The sequence below is a fragment of the Clupea harengus genome, chromosome 16, assembly GCF_900700415.2.
Source record: "Clupea harengus chromosome 16, Ch_v2.0.2, whole genome shotgun sequence".
Classification (NCBI taxonomy): domain Eukaryota; kingdom Metazoa; phylum Chordata; class Actinopteri; order Clupeiformes; family Clupeidae; genus Clupea; species Clupea harengus.
The window spans coordinates 23,164,475-23,184,474 of record NC_045167.1 but is presented as its reverse complement, the minus strand read 5'-3'; the positions used below and the strand labels follow the sequence as shown (position 1 = coordinate 23,184,474).

The window sequence follows — 20,000 nt, the reverse complement described above, 5'->3', positions numbered from 1 at the left end:
AAGAGACTGCTAATAGAAGAAGGGACTGCTAATAGAAGAAGGGACTGCTAATAGAAAGGACTGCTAACAGAAGAAGAGACTGCTAATAGAAGAAGGGACTGCTAATAGAAGAAGGGACTGCTAATAGAAGGGACTGCTAACAGAATAAGGGACTGCTAATAGAAGGGACTGCTAATAGAAGAAGAGACTGCTAACAGAAGAAGGGACTGCTAATAGAAGGGACTGCTAATAGAAGAATGGACTGCTAATATGCGTCATAGTGAAACCCATCTACCTGTTCAACATGATACATGACCTCCAAACAACACTGTCTAAATTTAGAGACTGTCTGCAGTACACCAATTACTGCAGCACAGTTTTCATGTAAAAGAGATAGAGGAGAACGAGACAGGGTGTGAGAGAGAGAGAAAAACATACAGCATGCTCAAGGATCTAAGAGATTGTGTAGAGTTTGTGGGGTGGGGTGGGGGGTGGGGGGGCGTGGGGGGGGGTTGTGAGAAAGAATGACAGAGGGTACATGAGCCACCCACACAGAGATAGACCACTGCACAAAGACTAAGAAACACAGCAGGTGTGGGAGGGGTGGACAAACTGTCCACAGAGAGAAGTATGCATTAAGAGAACAAGAAAAAAAGAAGAAAAAGAAACTAAGCGAAAGGAACAGTAATAGATGGAGTACAGCGCCAGCACCTTCTCATTTGCTCCTTCATTTCCTGCCGCTTATCTCTGGAGCACCTGGTTGACCTCAGGTCCCCCATCCACCCCCCCCACCACCTAGACCTCTACTCGGCCCATGACAACGTCCCTCCACACCTTCTCCACAGACCCAAGTCTTTATTAATAATAATAATACTTTATTTTTATATAGCGCTTTTCTAGATACTCGAAGACGCCTTACATAGGGCAAAGACAAACAAAACAAAACAAAAAATAGAAAGACAGAGGATCAAACAAAACAAACAAACAAACAGAACATTTTAGTACAAAATCTGTGCGGAATGAGTCATGTAGTGGAGGGTAGGGAGCAGGGGTTAGCAGGTGAAGGCGAGTTTGACGAGGTGGGTTTTGAGGGTTTGTTTGAATGATGATAGGGTGGGAGCCTGACGGATGTGGATGGGGAGGGCGTTCCCAAACACGTTTAACACACGACGTCTTTAACACACCAAGTCTTTAACACACTCCTCTTCACCCTCCTCTCTGACCCCGCTTCGCACTAACATGACCCCCCTTTCACCCCCCCCCGACACCTCTCACAGTTGCTTTGCATTCATCACAACGCCTCTAAACAGCCACTGCATCAGGGAGACTCTGTACATGACAGGGGTATAATCAATAATGAATACTTGCTTGGATGCAGCATGAATTATGAACAAGAGTTTGTAAGTGAAGTCATAAATTGGTGCAATATATGTACACTTCGTATTCCTTAATATGGGTTTTTTTTTGCATATGATGATACACTGATATAGATTTTCTCTCAGAAATGCCAGTGGGGTTGTTTTCCGGTGGCAGAGATCATCTCTGTGGACGAATAGTGATTTATTTCGTCGGGGCCGCCACAGTCCCACAGCTATTCGTTTTAATATCAGTGCTGGTATAGATAGGCTGGGGTGCTTCTTCTCCACATGGATACTAGTTGTCTTCCAGCTTTCTTCTCTGACACACCTGAGCTGGGATATGTTTCCCATCAATATGACACTTGTGTAAACATCCTCAAAGCAAAGTAGTCCTTGCATTTCAGGGTAAAACACACACACGCACGCACACACACACACACACACACACACACACACACACACACACACACACACACACACACACACACACACAGACACCACAAACCTATCTCCATCTTCACTGCCTTCTCTCTTCCTCTCTCTTGTTCTCCCTTTCTCTCTCCCTCTCTTTCGCTCTCTCTCTCTCTCTAAGTGCTTTCTACAGTATGCCTAAGCCCTCTCTCACATCTGAAGGGAGAAACCGACTCCACGCCAAGCTTTCATCCCGCAGCATGTCTGATTTCATTCAGCTCTTCATCTCCGAGGCACACTGCAGAAGAAGATGCCACCTCTATTCTTCAATCCGTCTCCATCTCCGTCAATCTATCTCTCTCTCTCTCTCTCTCTCTTCTCCTTCTCTCCCTCTCTGTGTCCTTCTCTTTCACTTTTCTCTTCTCCTCCCTTTTTTCCCCCGCAGCTCCGGGTGAATGCCAGGCACGTTCCCCGCCAGGGTGTAATCCTCAAAAGGCGATGCCTTCTCGGCCCTTCTGTTCGGGGGATGGGAGAGGAGAGAGGATCGCGTGAAAAGCCTTCGGCTGCCAGAACAGGCGCTTGTTTACTCGTGAGCCGTCTGTGCAGGAGAATCTCTCTTAAACACGGCCGCGCTGTAATTTACCATGGGTGTGTGTGTGTGTGTGTGTGTGTGTGTGTGTGTGTGTGTGTGTGTGTGTGTGTGTCTGAGTGTATATTTACCGTGCCCGCTGAGGAATAGCAATGAAGAGGCTCCGGAGTGGCGTTCCACTTTTTTTTTTAAGTTCATTTAGTTATCAAGAAGCCCCTGCTTTTCTCTCTATCTCATTCTCTGTTTCTCGCTCTGTCTTTCTCTGCCTGTCTGCCTCTCTCTCTCTCTCTTACTCTCATTCTCTCTTTCTTGCTCTGTTTCTCTGCCTGCCTCTCTCTCTCTCCCCCTCTAATCCAATATTTACAATACATTTACATCTTTTCCCACTTCCAGCCATACTCTAATATGTAAAGCCGGTACGTTTATAAATCCGCCGCCTCACACTGCTAGGGGAGGCATTCTTCTTTGCTTATGAACTGAAACGACCAAGAGTGTTTTTCTTCTGACAGCGAATAGCAGTGAGTTGTGCAGTGCACACTCTCTCTCTCTCTCTCTCTCTCCTTGCCCGTGACAGTGAGACCAGGACCAACCCTTTTATCATGTGGTCCGCACAGCTCTGCACGCCATCAAAGCCCCTTTGTCAGAGAGAATCGATCAGTAGAGGTACACGGCAGGGAAATGGGACTTTGATGCTGCCATGGTGAGGTATAATGAGAGGTGCCCAACCAACGGGGATCAGTGCAGTGCTGAGTCTCAGGCAGGTCTCCATAAACAAAGACTGCGCTGCACCGCGTCGAGCGGTAACCTGCGCTGTATTTCCTGGTAGCTCCATTGTGCTACCATTGTTGAACTAGAGAAAGAATATCCTTGCTTCCTGAGACTCTTTGTTCTAGTTACAATGGATGAAGTGCAAGTATGCTTTTAGGGGAGCATATCCCCTGTGTGCTTTGCACACAAGCATTAGTCATACTTCTCCCACTTTCAGAAGGGTTTCTGAGACGAGATGAGGCTGCCTGTGGCAGGTCTGTCTCCACTCGTCACACCCGGTGAACCATGAGGGCCTGTGCATGTCCTTTGGGAGACGCGCTGTAATACAGGCCAAGTGCTTGGGTCATTATGAACCCATACAACTATGAAAGTAAATATACGATGCTATATTGTATATGTGATCTTTCAATATTTATATCTATCTGTTTATATACAGTTTATTGCATCCCCGGGAGAAAAGAATGTATTGAGGCAGAACAGATGTATTTAATGCATAATAAATGAGCATGCAGATTTGATTATGTACATTAGTTTATACAATTTAAGACTATTTAAGATAGCTAATTCTTTGAGAATAATATGAATAGCTAATTCAAGAGAGCACAGCCAAATCTGTGGGTGATCATTAAAGTTGTTTAATAATAATAAGAAGAATCAGAACACTGTAAATACCGTATATATTTAACAGTAATATATTTCAAATATATGTTATTGGTTGTTTTGTGCATATCTGGTTCTGGGAGAAGAAAAAACAGGAATTAGCTTGTTGGTTTCAGTCTTTTTTTTTTTACCATTTAATATTCGCCTTACTGATTGCACACACTCACAGCAGGGGACAGAACAACTGCTGCTTTTCTCACCATTACTCCTGAAATGTGTGGCATTCGACTGTGTCCTTGACTTGCCATCATCATGTTGTCAGAGGAGGAGTTAATTGCAGACCGGCCGCAACCGCAGCAGCCCGAAAATTCACAGGATGCACTTTTAATGTCATAGGCATGGTTCGAATGAATGAGTAATCACTCGCGATGAATAAGTAAACGCCATTACATGAATTATTTCACAAGGGGAGAGGCGAATACAACATTTCGCATGAAAAGCCTCCATCCGGTAAAGAAAATAACATTTCAGGTAGGCACTGAAAACACAGAAACTCCACCCTATTCAGCTACGCTACCAGCCAGCATCTGTCAGGCCAACACACTATTTTCCTCTCCCCCACCCCCGAAATCCAATTTTTGCACCGATGAACATATCGTCCACTGGATTATGTCCACGTTATGTAAGGTAGACCTCTTGGCTGACTGCAAGCGTGTTACATGGAGTGCAGGCACACACACACACACACACACACACACACACACACACACACACATACACACACACACACACACACACACAGCAGCCCAGAGTCCTCTAATTGATCCACTTGGGGATCAGGTACAAAGGCATGTGACATATCTACGCACCAAAGACTAACTTTAATTGGGAGCCTTCAGGCTAGCACCCCACACACACACACATACACACACACACTCACACATACACACACAGACTCACACACACACAGACTCACACCCACACACACAGACTCACACACACACAGACTCACACACACACACACAGACTCACACACACACACACCCACTCACACACACACACTCACACAAACACACACACACACACACACACACACAGAGAGGAGGAGGAGGAGGTGAGGAGAGAGGAGGAGAGGTGAGGAGAAAGGAGGAGAGCAGGCCAGCCCCGGCAGATGAAAACATGTACATACAGTAAGGAGGTGAGGAGAGAGGAGGAGAGCAAGCCAGCCTGGCATTTACAGTCGTTCATTTAGCGGATGCCTTTAGCCAAAGTGACACAGTGATTGTATTCAGCAGACACTGATGCTTACACACTCATGGAATTTGGTTCCGGCTGTTGGTGTCTCAAGTAATGCAGACAATTTACAGACAATGCGCGTATTATTCACAGACAATACACAACATACCGGCAATATAGAGATTAAATAAAAGACAAACAATATAGATAAAGTGCAAGTGTGTGTGGTAGTGCAACAATAATGTGCATCATGTATGTCAATAGTGAAGTATGAGCATTTGTACAATACAGTATTTGTAAATGTGAAGCAAGGTGCAATAACTATCTGAGGAAACAAGAGCAGCTATGGCATAGCAGATGATACTGGTAAGCTATGCATGAGGGTGATGGCATGAAGAAAGAGTCTGCTCCTGTATCTGGTAGTTTTGAGGTTGGTCCAAGGTGTGAGGAATCTGTAATGATTTCCCCTGCCTGTTTCCTGAAGTCCTGGAGGAAGGGCAAAAGAGCACCTGTGATTTCTTTCCTGCGGTTCTTACTGTTGGCTGCAGTCTGTTCCCATCCTGTTTTGTGGCTCCATACCAGAGCGTGATGGATGAGCACAGGACGGATTTGATGACTGCGGTGTGGAACGGGCTCAACAGCTCCTGTGGCAGACCACACTTCCTCAGTGGCTGCAGAAAGTACATCCTCTGCCGGTCCTTGGAGTGGATGGAGTGGTACATCCTCTGCCAGGCCTTGGAGTGGATGGAGTGGATGTTGGTCTCCGTCTTCAGGTCTTGGGAAATGGTAGTTCCCAGAAAACTTTAAGGTCTCCACAGTTGACACAGGACTGTTTGATATTGTTGGTGTGTGTGTGTACGGGGGGGGGGGGGTCTTCAGTGAGTTCACAGTCTTCAGTGAGTTCACAGTCATCAGTGAGTTCACAGTCTTCAGTGAGTTCACAGTCTTCAGTGAGTTCACAGTCTTCAGTGTGTTCAGTCTTCAGTGAGTTCACAGTCTTCATCACAGTCTTCAGTGAGTTCACAGTCTTCAGTGAGTTCACAGTCTTCATCACAGTCTTCAGTGAGTTCACAGTCTTCAGTGAGTTCACAGTCTTCATCACAGTCTTCAGTGAGTTCACAGTCTTCAGTGAGTTCAGTGAGTTCACAGTCTTCAGTGAGTTCACAGTCTTCAGTGAGTTCAGTGAGTTCACAGTCTTCAGTGAGTTCACAGTCTTCAGTGAGTTCACAGTCTTCATCACAGTCTTCAGTGAGTTCACAGTCTTTAGTGAGTTCAGTGAGTTCACAGTCTTCAGTGAGTTCAGTGAGTTCACAGTCTTCAGTGAGTTCACAGTCTTCATCACAGTCTTCAGTGAGTTCAGTCTTCAGTGAGTTCACAGTCTTCAGTGAGTTCACAGTCTTCAGTGAGTTCACAGTCTTCAGTGTGTTCAGTGAGTTCAGTGAGTTCACAGTCATCAGTGAGTTCACAGTCTTCAGTGAGTTCACAGTCTTCAGTGAGTTCACAGTCTTCAGTGAGTTCACAGTCATCAGTGAGTTCACAGTCTTCAGTGAGTTCACAGTCTTCAGTGAGTTCACAGTCTTCAGTGAGTTCACAGTCTTCAGTGTGTTCAGTCTTCAGTGAGTTCACAGTCTTCATCACAGTCTTTAGTGAGTTCACAGTCTTCAGTGAGTTCACAGTCTTCAGTGAGTTCACAGTCTTCATCACAGTCTTCAGTGAGTTCACAGTCTTCAGTGAGTTCACAGTCTTCATCACAGTCTTCAGTGAGTTCACAGTCTTCAGTGAGTTCAGTGAGTTCACAGTCTTCAGTGAGTTCACAGTCTTCAGTGAGTTCAGTGAGTTCACAGTCTTCAGTGAGTTCACAGTCTTCATCACAGTCTTCAGTGAGTTCACAGTCTTTAGTGAGTTCAGTGAGTTCACAGTCTTCAGTGAGTTCAGTGAGTTCACAGTCTTCAGTGAGTTCACAGTCTTCATCACAGTCTTCAGTGAGTTCAGTCTTCAGTGAGTTCACAGTCTTCAGTGAGTTCACAGTCTTCAGTGAGTTCACAGTCTTCGTCACAGTCTTCAGTGAGTTCAGTCTTCAGTGAGTTCACAGTCTTCAATGAGTTCACAGTCTTCAGTGTGTTCAGTGAGTTCACAGTCTTCAGTGAGTTCACAGTCTTCCGTGAGTTCAGTGAGTTCACAGTCTTCAGTGAGTTCACAGTCTTCAGTGAGTTCAGCGAGTTCACAGTCTTCAGTGAGTTCACAGTCTTCATCACAGTCTTCAGTGAGTTCACAGTCTTCATCACAGTCTTCAGTGAGTTCACAGTCTTCAGTGAGTTCAGCGAGTTCACAGTCTTCAGTGAGTTCACAGTCTTCATCACAGTCTTCAGTGAGTTCACAGTCTTCAGTGAGTTCAGTGAGTTCACAGTCTTCAGTGAGTTCAGTGAGTTCACAGTCTTCAGTGAGTTCACAGTCTTCATCACAGTCTTCAGTGAGTTCACAGTCTTCATCACAGTCTTCAGTGAGTTCACAGTCTTCAGTGAGTTCACAGTCTTCATCACAGTCTTCAGTGAGTTCACAGTCTTCAGTGTGTTCAGGGAGTTCAGTCTTCAGTGAGTTCACAGTCTTCAGTGAGTGCACAGTCTTCAGTGAGTTCACAGTCTTCAGTGTGTTCAGTCTTCAGTGAGTTCATAGGCGGAGATCCCGGGGGGGACGGGGGGGACGTGTCCCCCCCTACCATAAAGTTGTCCCCCCCAACAATCATTGAAATTTTTATTTTATTTTTTGAATTTTTTTTTTTAAATAAAAATACGACGACACAAGCGGTGCTAATTATAGATGTAAAACAATGTGTTTTTTAAGTGTTGAAAAAATCATGTTCCCCCTATTCCTCAAAGTGGTTTGGTTCACATGCTGTTTCCAACGGGCAGGGCTACCGGCAGCTCCGTGTTTCAGTTAATCAGCCCAGTAGCCTACACGGTCAGATTGTCAGACAGTTTCCTACTCTGTCCCCTGTCGCTGCCGCTATGATACACGATATGTAAAGAGATTTACCTCATTCTCGAACGCAGTAAGAACATGTAAAGAAGACGTTTTTTTCTAAACTCCATTTACGAAGTTCCAATCGATATGCACAAGTATACATAAGTTTATTAATGGATTGGCATGACAACGTGAACGTTTGCCGATAACACACGCATGCCGGTAATTAACACAGTTAAGATAGCTAGCTAGACAGTCTAGGACACTGTCCTGTCAGGGGCAGGTTCATGCTAGTTAATAAACGTAGGTCTACATCTCAGTGCCTCTCCAGATTTGTTAAATTATCTGAAGTTAAATGAATGTCATCTTTTTCTGCGGTCCATCAACTATGCTGGTATTGTAATATGGAGTGACAGTGGCGCAGGAGGTAGAGAAGTCGTATTATAATCAAAAGGTTGCTAGTTCGATTCCCTGTCGAGCTGTTTTATAACTTATTTTGAGCATCAAGTTCTCTTGAACGTATTTGTCTGTGAATAGATATTTCGTGTTAGTACATTTAATGCTGTTTAGATAATTCTAAAATGACTTTGAATTTCAGTTTGTGTGATAAGAGAATTCGGTATTTAGCAGTTTATGCTAGCTCTCGTGAAAGCAATTTTTTCATGTCCCCCCCCCGGAATTACACTCTGAAATTTGACCATGTATTGTCCCCCCCTACAATGAAATGGGATCTCCGCCCCTGAGTGAGTTCACAGTCTTCAGTGAGTTCAGTCTTCAGTGAGTTCAGCTCTGATTTGTTCTGACCGCACCAGAGCACCAGCCATCAATGATAGAGAGAATATATATGTTTCAACACTCTCTTTCTCATAGTTACTACGGTGGTTGCTCAACTTCAGTTTTAGGAATCGCAGTCCAAGTCTGTGATTGTAAGGCTACCTTTGGCAGCGACGCGAGCACACATTTCTTTTAAAATAAAATCTGTAGCCACACATCAAGTATATGAGTACTACGTTTTCAATTATTATTGCAGCCTACACGTTGTCCTCCCGGCCAGAGATTGTTTTTGTGTTGTTTGAACTTAAAACAGGTCAGGCAAATATTAAGACAATTTGGCACTGATCATTAGGCTTTTCTAATGAGCAGAGAGGATGCAGCTGACAGTAGAGGTCCACGGCTGATTTTTCTCGAGGCAACAATCAAAATCCCTTACATTCATCTTCAGTGTCCCTTAAACCTTGCCATACTGCATGAATATTAATGACATGCTGCCTGGTTTTGACCTTGATCTATTCATATGTAGTGGCTGATTTTTTTAATTATCCAATGCATATAAAAATCTGCTTCATAACAATGAATAAATAAATAAATATAAAGGTTTCTGTTTCACAGTACCTGTCTTTGTTAAATAGGATGTGAATCTGTTGTAAACAGACAAAGCTGTTATCTTGCTCAGTGTTTCAGTGGCAAACCTTTCATTGGCCCTTTTGGCATTGTGTCTTACCTTCTTCAATGACAGCAGCCCCTTCAGGGCCTGGCTTTTATTAAAAGGCAAGGTCATTAGGCAGCAAATGGATCTAAGATATGCTTAAAAACAGAAAAGAAAGGAAGAAAGAAAGAAAGAAAGAAAAGGAAGAAAGAAAGAAAGAAAGAAAGAAAGAAATGAATGAAAAAAAAACCTCAGTAACCTTGCATCTCATTATAAGCTCAGAGACCTCCGCAACATTGTCTGTCATTAAATAATAATGACAACCGAAGTCATGTGGAAAAGGAAAAAGGAAAACTAAGGGATGATTTGACCGGCAGTGTAAGTAGGTCCATCTGTCCGTTGTCGTGGCAACAAAGATAGACTGGGGGAGGTAGAGGGGGAGTCGAGGGGGAGGGGAGGGGAGGGGAGGGGAGTGGAAATCAAAATAAATCACCTTGCCCATTACAGAGCGCCAGCTGCAATACATGGACATGCATCCGGAATGTTCCAGGGGTACCCATCAAGGACCTGAGCCATATGCAGACGCCCATTCAGGGCACTGCACTGTCCTTCCTGTTTCTGCTCCTGCGCTAAATGGATGCTAGAAGAGCTCCTACTTCATTCCGCTGAATGTACCTCTCCTCTCTCTCCTTGTGCTGCCCGCCTCATTATGGATTCCAGGCGTACAGGGCTCTTGAGTTTGGAGGCTACTTGATGAGAAAAGAGATTGCTGGCTCTCATTTTCTCTGGCTCTTTGCAAGACATAATAACATAGGGCCCTGATGTCCTTTATACATACCAGTACCAGGTACCAGGAGGGCCCTTATAGAAAAGAGATAGAAACCTTCATTTCTCTCTCTGACCTCTATCTATCTATCTATATATCTATCTATCTATCTAGCTAGCTAGCTAGCTATCTATCTATCAACAGTGTTATGACCTTAAGCCTCTGTGTAATGTGAAGCATCAGCAATAAATATGAAACAGTGCTTTAGAAGCATTTCAATTAGTTCAAAACAACGTTTCAACTGATCAAGGCGGAGATATCTCATAGAGTCTGTGTTGAGACGCAGCGTCGGCAGCAGAGATTTGTGTTTGGACATCAGTGTTTGGAGTGCCGCTGCCTTCCTGCATTCACAATGAGATATATGTGCTTGCCTGGTGAGATGCCACCGTCACTGTCTCATTCACACTGTCCCTACATTTGCATCTCATACTCAGCACCATAGGATACCTATGGAAGCTGCTTCAGGGACCATATAAATAGCCAAGTGACTATTGCTACGGAATGACATAGCGATAAGATCGGCACTATTAATACGGATCTTTGTCAATAGCTCATGAATAGAATGCACCCTACGTTGAAAACAGCATTGGTGGCGACACGGTGAATAGCACTGCTGACCTCCAAGCAAAAGGCCAGGGGTTCGTTCCTGTTTTTTTACCCAAATGTTTTTTTGACCAAATCTGATTTCATTGATTATGGTCAGTAATTTTAACCAATAGAGGTGCGCTGACAGGGGGCTATCGGGCCTTCAAATTCCCTTAAACTTTCTGAAGTTGCATAAGAATCTTAATTTCAATTCACATAGGGCCAACTGTGACTACGGCGGATAAAAAACTGTTTAATCATATTAACATAACATTTAATTGTGGGTTTATTTCTATAAATGTTATTTTTTATTTCATGGTTGAACCCACCGCTGTACAATCAAGTGAATGCTCATTATATGCCAAAACTGAGGGCATGCCACAGTCGATGGAAACACTGATTCACGATGATTCACATTGTCTTTAACTGAATATTCATGAATATGCTTAAAATATGCAAAAGAGTTTGATGGAAACCCAGCTTTCTCCTAGTATTCTTGTTCATATGAGCATTAGTCTACTCCAGTGACTTTTAAATGTGTGTTTTAATGGAAAAACACAATGGTTAAAAATGTCATAGTATCATAACATCTATTTTTAGACCTATATTATATACATTAGTATTTATATATTTTACTGGAGACTTCTCTAACTAAATTCCATGTGTCGAAGCACACTGATTCTGATCTTGTAGATAATTACTTAAACAATAGAAACCAGAAGGACTATGCAGACCTCCGTCAAGGCCCAATAGTCCACTCCTGTCAGACAAACAACCAAACCAACCAACAAACAGTAACAAAAGCATAACCTCCTTGGCAGCGGTAATAATTTAATATAATAATGAATATGTAATCTAATCCATATAATTAACAGTGTAATATAAAAAGTAAAATACCTCCAACAATTGTCTTTTGCGTGTATCAGAAGTTATCCAAAAATGAAAAAAATATTTCCCTTTCGAAATAACGGCATGATGTTATTTTCGCTGTCTTTTAGTGCAGTGTCAGATACCACTTATGCGAGCTCTTCCATTAAGGTAACTCTCCACTTTATCTAAAATCTCAGTCACTTTCACAGGCTGACACTGAAACTTGTGCAGGTTCACATATGTCCTCTGTATTTGCAGAAAATAGAAAACCGTCAATCTTACTGTCACTTGATCTACACACAGTATGAGTTCTGATGTGAATCAGCCGTCCTGACCATAGCCCATAATCCACATCAGATTGTGTTTGACAGTGAGGGTTTGACGAGGGTGTTGGACTCACCAATAAGTCAGTTAACTAAGCTGTCAGTTTATCTCATCCCACACATCATCCCGCACATTTAACTGAAATATCTAGGACAGGCAAACCTTACCTGGTTTGCTGGCGAGGTTGCCAACCCCAGCTAACAGCTTGTTATGACAATTGTAGAGCTCAAGTATCAGTATTTTCTTCATGGACTGTATGCAGGGTTGAGCAGTGGTCTGGAGCATGAACAACACAGACATGTTCTAACATCTTGGATCTATGTTTTGTTCACAGCAGTAAGCTAAGCAAAGGACGGACACTAATGTGTATTTCCCTTCCCTTTCCCGTCAGTTAGTTTTTTTTTAACAGTATAGTATAGCCTTCTGTTTTTTTTAATCTTTTAGACCTTAGCCATTCTTTAAAACTCCCCACCAATCCTGGACGGTTGAAAACCCCTATTTCCTCATCAAAGCCAGTCTTTGCTGAACAGCAGTGGCCTGAACTCGACTGGATGCTGAGAGACCAGGCACTAGATAAACACAAGCTGATATAATGCTGCTCTTAGCTGGCAGATGAACAATTAAAACCAGAATGTGTTATTTTTTAGCATGTCTGCGCCAAGAGGTTTGTCTCTGCCCTACTTAGGCCAGCATAGTGTATAGTCTCCCAGTTCGTTTAAGACATAATTATAATGGTTATACGTGCTGTTCTCCTAGATCTAAACACGCTTTGCCTGGTAAAAAAAGAGAAAAAAAAACAGCTTGCATTTGGTAAACAACTAATGGAGGTCTGTTTTTATTTCTCTCAGCAACTTTTGGTTCTTTTGGTTCTTTCAATAGTACCTCAAAGGTTTGATCAGTAGGTTCCCTGCCTATACTTTTACCACCTGCTGTGCCCCAGAGGAACTCTGAATACTGGTTGGGTTTTGTCTCAACATAACCATGCACACTGTGTGATAATGACCTCCACACATGTTTGTGTTTCTTGTCTAACCTCAACACACGGGTTCTATAAAGGGTCTTGAGACAATATCAATGGCTAATGGCCCTCCAACCCTCTGAAGCTGTGGTCGCCAACCCGTCAGATCGCGACAGAAAAAATTCAGCCCTTCCCACTAAATGCCCCTTCTAAAGCAGCTTGCACACTGCCCCGACAAACGCCAACATTCTCCAACAAACTGTTTTGGCACCCCTCTGAGGCTGCATGATTTGGTCTTCACCAAAAAAAGATCACAGTGGTATGTTATTCATTTTCTTGTTAACACTGAGTTCTGGGGTGCTTTTCAGACAAAGATATTTAGTGTAGCAGTATTTAATTGTGTGAAATTATATCAAATGTGAAAAATAGGCTGTGCAAATATTTAGGAACCCTAATCATTTTTAGTCTGATTAGCTTGTTAAGCCTTCAATTCCATAGAAAGGTGCATCCAATCATTATAGTCTAAAGCCTGACCTCCTGATCTGTGTGTGGTGGTGACAGATCATCAGCAGGGCAAAATAAAAGTCTCTCCACTCCATCCCTCAAGCACTGCTCTCTACTTTACTTGTCTCTGAGTGGAGAGACTTTTATCTTGCCCTGCTGATGAACTGTCACCACCACAGGCACACAAGGAGGTCAGGCTTTAGAGGGTTACCTTCAGTCTGCAAACTTGAGCTAATTTGGTGACAGGAAGTTTGTTCCCCATAGGCTGGTTTCAGTCATGCACCAGTGTGGCCAATCAGTGTAGGCTTTTGGTTACTGTGCTCATCAGTCCTGAGGCATTTGCAGCTCAGGTGTGTCAATACTGAGCACCATGAAACTAAGATGGAGGCGGCCGAAGTAGCTGACATCAGCCAGTGAAATGAATGGGAGGGGTAATCTGCCACTCTTCTCCAATATCTGCCTTGAGCTCACAAACATCATGCTAAGATGTGCAGCCCGACCCATCGCATGATTTAAATAGAATGTGAGCACCAACTCGTTACCGGAGCGACCAGGTGCCAAGCTGCTGCACCAAGATAATACATCACGCTCCGTTCTCTTTGGCTGGGACTAGGGAAAGCTGACGGTGGCATGGGATCAATACCCCCCCCCCCCCCCCTCCCCCCTCCCCCGCGCCGTTACAATTCCACCTAATGTCCACAGGGCAGTTAGCGCTGTTCAATCCATTCCCCTCATCAATGATCTCAGACAAAACCATCTGACGGGGAGAAGATGGAAATCTTAGCTGGACACCGGAGACGCCATACAATAATTATTCATCATTATCGTAGTGGTCGGCCCAGATGTTCAGGCTGTCTTGCAGGGCAGATAGGGATGGTGTGTGTGTGTGTGTGTGTGTGTGTGTGTGTGTGCGTGTGCGTGTGCGTGTGCGTGTGCGCGTGCGCGTGCGCGTGCGTGTGCGTGTGCGTGTGTGGATGTGTGTGTGTGTGTGTGTGTGTGTGTGTGTGTGTGTGTGTGTGTGTGCGGGGGTGGATGGAGGAATAGCTGGTGTGAGAACCACGGCTTGATCTATCAGCGCGCGCCAGAGAAGCTGACGGGGAGCCGATACGTGTTAATGCATTCCATCAAAGAGGCAGCATGAGAGCCAGCATCAGGCCGCAATTGACATATTGAAAAGCCACGGGCAGCTGAAAACTGTGTCTTTGTTTACTGGTCTTGGATGATATAAAGCTCTCGGCATGCCCAGTTTTTTTAACCCTCACACTGTCTCTGCATTTCTCTGCCTTTATACTCTCTCTCTGTCTCTGCCTTTATACTCTCTCTCTCTGTCTCTGCCTTTCTTTGCATTCCTTTTCTTGTGCTCTCTTTCTCCGCTATCCCCTTATCCCTCACTCAATGGCTCTGTCACTTTGTGATTCTCTCTGTCTCTCTCTCACTTTGTGATTCTCTCTCTCTCTCGCTCTCTCTCTCACTTTGTGATTCTCTCTCTCTCTCTCTCTCACTTTGTGATTCTCTCGCTCTCTCTCTCACTTTGTGATTCTCGCTCTCTCTCTCACTTTGTAATTCGTCTTTTTCTCTCTCTCACTTTGTGATTCTCTCTCTCTCTCGCTCTCTCTCTCACTTTGTGATTCTCTCTCTCTCACTTTGTAATTCGTCTTTTTCTCTCTCTCACTTTGTGATTCTCTCTCTCTCTCACTTTGTAATTCGTCTTTCTCTCTTTCTCTCTCACTTTGTGATTCTCTCTCTTTCTCTCACTTTGTGATTTTCTCTCTCTCTCTCACTTTGTAATTCTCTCTCTCTCTCACTTTGTAATTCGTCTTTCTCTATTTCTCTCTCTCATTTTGTAATTCTCTCTCTCTCTCTTTCTCTCTCCCTCTCCCTCTGTCTAGCTCTTTGGTTTCTCAGCTCTTTAATTACTCTCCCTTCTTGTGCCCATTTGTGCAGCTGTGGTGGCTAAAGGGCACGTTCAAGTGGAACCACAGACTCACATCCAGCCTCAGGGGGTGGATCACTTGGAGAGAATAATTCAGGGGCAAAACAATAGGAATCATTAGGTCTGCCCCAAATAGTAAAGGTTTCAAAAGATCTACCCCCGCTGACTAGTCCTCCGCTCCCCCATCTTCAAATCTCTTTTAGTCAAACATAACATGGTGAAACCCAAGACACGCCCTACAGAACGCTGGCGGACTTCCGGTATGAGCGGTGCAGAGTGAGGTCACATTCCTTTGAGCTCCTCATCAGAATCGTTCATTTTGTATATATCAGCTATATTTGATTTTGTACATTTTTTATATTATCACTTTTAATAATTCTGCGTATTTTGGAAACACTACGGCTACATTTTTGCGCCCGATATCTTTGTTTTTTCGTCTGAACATGGCTACTCAACAAAAACGCACCACTGCTAAGGCTACAGAACGCTGGCTATGTCTCAGCTGTTTGTACAGACAAGAGCAGAAGACAAGAGCCGAAGACAAGATCAGATGAGACAGGGAGCACAAAGCTGTTTGAGAGACTGCAACTCTCTGCAGAGCCACTGCGGTTCCCCTGCCTTGTTCTCAGTTTATTGTTTTTCCATCACTTGAGCCACAGTACGTAATGAAGTGACAGTTAATTTGATGCATGTAATTCCTTCAAAGACTCAGGTCTAATCTCTCTCTGTGTGTGTGTGTGTGTGTGTGTGTGTGTGTGTGTGTTTGTGTGTGTGTGTGTGTGTGTGTGTCTGTGACTTCAGCGCCTCATTCTGAAATACTCAGAAAAACCAGAAACATTGAGGATCATCCAGCATCAGCTAAAATGGCTGGGGCGTGTGGTAAGGATGCCCCCAAATCGACGGCCTCGCAAAGTGCTGTATGGCCAGCTACACCATGAACGAGGTTCATGCTGGAGGGCAGAGGAATCGCTACAAGAACCAGTTGAAGACCATATGAGGGAAGTGTAAAATCAGACCCGATGACCTGGAGGATGTTGCTGCTGACCTTAACACCTGGCAGCAGCTGTGCTTAGCCTCTCGAGTCTATGAGAACCATATGCTGGAGGAGGAGAGGACACGGCAAAGAGGGCTCAGAAGGAACACACCCATGGCTGCCGCTACCACTACCACCACACAAACATGCCCCACCTGCAGTAGGACCTGTGGGACCAGGATAGGTCTATTCAACAGCCAAAGAATTCATGATAAAAGACAGAAGTGAACGTCAACATTGGATACGTTGGACAATCACAAACAAGCAACTGTGTGTGTGTGTGTGTGTGTGTGTGTGTGTGTGTGTGTGTGTGTGTGTGTGTGTGTGTGTGTGTGTGTCTGTGTGTGTGTGTGGGAGGGGAGGCAAAAGCAGGACACAGGGTCAGAGGTCAGAGGTCGTACAGAGAACTAAATACAGTGAGGGGAATAAGAGACACTAGGAAGTGAACGGGAGGGAGGAGTTGGTGGCAGACAGAAGCCTGTTATTGGCTGGTGATTGCCATGGCTACAGTGGGGAGGTCTATAAGCAAGTTCTCAAAGCTACTCCTGAGAAGGCTTGAACTCCAGACACATGGGACACTCATTCTGCTTAATTTTTAAATCTACACGTCATATTCAACTTCTTCTTAATTTTAAAATCTATACTTCATATTCAACTTCTTCTTGCCAGATAAAGTTGAGCTCTGGCATAGGGAGAACATAATTTAGCATTAGCAGTAAGCCCGCTAAGTACAAAGAAAAGTGTAATACGTGATAAATTACAGAGAGCACATGATACTGCTGACAACAATATGTCCTTACTGAATATCAGTATCTCAGCTTTTTTAGCCAGTAAAACTACCCCTCTTTTCTCCCGTTAAATACAGTCAGCCTTTCTGACCCCTCTTCCTTTTCGATTACTGGCAAAGCTTCTCTGAAGAGGTGCCACCCTCAGCCATAAGCTGATATTGAATGTATCATGATTCTCACCCATTAAGGCCTTGTGATATGGGCATAAGTAGCAGAAGTGATGTACTGAAATGTGGTGTGATTGGATGGCATTAGTGGAAGATGGATGAGGAGAAATATCATAGTCGCTCACCGCTGATCCACTTTGCCTCGGGGTCATTGACGGTGAACTCCGGCTTGAAAAGATCCTCCACTGTTAGCTTGGAGTTGCTGCCTCCCGAGGTATCCGCTGCGAGAGATAACATAAATGTTTTATAGCTTAAAGGACAATTTTACAGAGTACTTAATTACCAACAGAGCTTGGTTGGTGCAATTATTCAAAATCCTCCAAAATTGCTTAGACGTGGAACTGCAATTTAAAATATGGGCTTGCTTTGTAGGTCTTCAGAGGTCTATTGCAGCATGTTTGACTATCCTGTAGTTACTGACGTGTCAGATAACGTTAGCCTGACAACTAGCTCAAATGGGTCTGTTTGACTCGACAAAGTTAATGTATACATTTCTCCTTCTTCGCCTTCTCAGTCCATAGTGGAGCACAGGCCATCGATAACACGTTTCCACTGGACTGGACTTTTCCAGTGTCCTCCAGCCATGTCCCTCCGACCTCAACTCCGCCTCCACTCCTCTTCTCCATGTGTGCCTGGGACAATCATGTGTGCGTGTGTAGAAACTCTAATCAGGGTATCATGTAGACACCAGTTATCACCTAGTCATCTTTTAATCTTATCAATGTTTTCATACTAATATGCAGCCTTCAGCGTCCACCATCTTGGCCAGACTTTTTTGTTAGTTTCGCCCCCTTTAGAGAATATCACAAACTTGTTTTCACACAGCACTAAGCACTGGTCAGTGAATGGTCACACAGCACTATGCACTGGTCAGTCAGTGCACACCCCACAATCACAGTGTCAGCTGTGTGTGTGTGTGTGTGTGTGTGTGTGTGTGTGTGTGTGTGTGTGTGTGTGTGTGTGTGTGTGAATGATAACGTCTCCCGTCCACACAGCACTATGCACTGGTCAGTCAGTGGTCACAGAGCACTATGCACTGGTCAGTCAGCTTCCTGACCAGTCCAGTTTATCATCCAGCTGCAGCCCCAGGTCCTAGTGGGTCCTGACCACCTCCACATCGACCCCCTCAATGTGTGTGTGTGTGTGTGTGTGTGTGTGTGTGTGTGTGTGTGTGTGTGTGTGTGTGTGTGTGTGTGTGTGTGTGTGTGTGTGTGTGTGTGTGAATGATAACGTCTCCTGTCCACTCCTAACACGCCCCACAATCACCTGACCACCTCCACATCGACCCCCTCAATGGAAACCGGTTGCAGATGGGGCCTGGGCCTCTGAAAGTCCACCACCACCCCTTTGGTCTTGGAGGTCTTAAGCTGCAGGTGGTTTCGACTGGCACCATGTCACAAACTCCACCACCGAGCTCCTGTACTCCCCTTCCCGTCCACTCCTAACACGCCCCACAATCAGTGTCAGCTGTGTGTTTGTGTGTGTGTGTGTGTGTGTGTGTGTGTGTGTGTGTGTGTGTGTGTGTGATAACGTCTCCCGTCCACTCCTAACACGCCCCACAATCACAGTGTCAGCTGGGAACTGCATGTGGCATGACTCAGAGTTGTCAGTAATGTAAAGGGGTGAACAAGACAGGAAAGCACAGTCTCCTGTAGGGCGCCAGCGCTACTGACCACAGTCTCAGAGGAGCCCTCCCTCATCCTGGCATAATGTGGTCTCTGTGAAGTAGTGTCTGGTGTAGTTCACCAGGTGTGCCCACCTACAGAAAGTCAGCGTATCTCTCAGTAGAAGGGGCTGGATGGTGCTAAAGGCGCTGGAGAAATCAAAGAACATGATCATCACAGCACTGCTCCCCTTGTCCAGGTGAGAGTAAGGTCTGTGTAGCAGAAAAAGAGGATGGCATCTTCCACGTCCACCTTCTCCAGGTACGCAAACTGCAGTGGCTTGAGTGCATGGCGGACCTGGCGAGCCTTGGATCTAAGGAGACGGAGCAGCAGCCGCTCCAAGGTCGTCGTTATAACGTGACGTCAAGGCAACTGGCCTGAAGTCGTCCAGCACACTGGGGAGTGAACCAACGGAGATGTTGTGCTGAATTTTGGCTCAGGACAACTGCGTTTTTTGGGACCTGAAATCACATCTCTTTGATTTCAGAGGTTTCAGAGTGGAGACTTGAAAAGGCAAGCCTTACGTTGCCGTGTGGACAGGTGAAAACTGGCCCCAAACATGGCCCCAACTTTATCCAATCACCTTTCATTCTCTGCGGCTGAGCTGCCGGTTCAAATTGTGCTCAGTTGGCAATGAAAAGAAAAGCTATTTTTGATTGTCATCCACATCATGGTTGTCAGCCAATTTGTTCTATTTCTACAAGGACATAATGTATCAGAAACATCAGTGGCAAAAGCCTTTCCTGGGTTTGTTTGATATGAAGTGGCACTAAATGCTTGCAACAAATGCCTGCAAAAGGTGCACTTCACTTAGGAAATTGTATTCGCCCAAACCTTGTTTTGCTGATGTTGAAAAAGGAAACAATTTATAGGAATGATCTTGTCTCCTCTGAGCAAAAAGGATAGAGCTACTCTGATTTTCTATGGCAAGTGCCAATGCCCCTGTATGGTCACGGACCAGTTACCCCTATTGGTACTAACCAGTGATCAGTGCAAGGTGCAGGAGGCACTAACCAGTTA

General features: G+C 44.7%; 1 protein-coding gene across 2 annotated transcripts in view; it reads right to left on the bottom strand.

Annotated features, from left to right (window-relative positions):
- Positions 1–20,000, bottom strand: part of LOC105900663 (inactive dipeptidyl peptidase 10) — a 132,664-nt gene that overhangs the window by 31,565 nt on the left and 81,099 nt on the right. For both annotated transcript variants that reach the window (XM_031582452.1, XM_031582453.2), the window contains exon 3: positions 17,442–17,537. In XM_031582452.1, the coding sequence (XP_031438312.1) occupies positions 17,442–17,537 (96 nt within the window). The remainder of the gene's footprint in view (positions 1–17,441; positions 17,538–20,000) is intronic.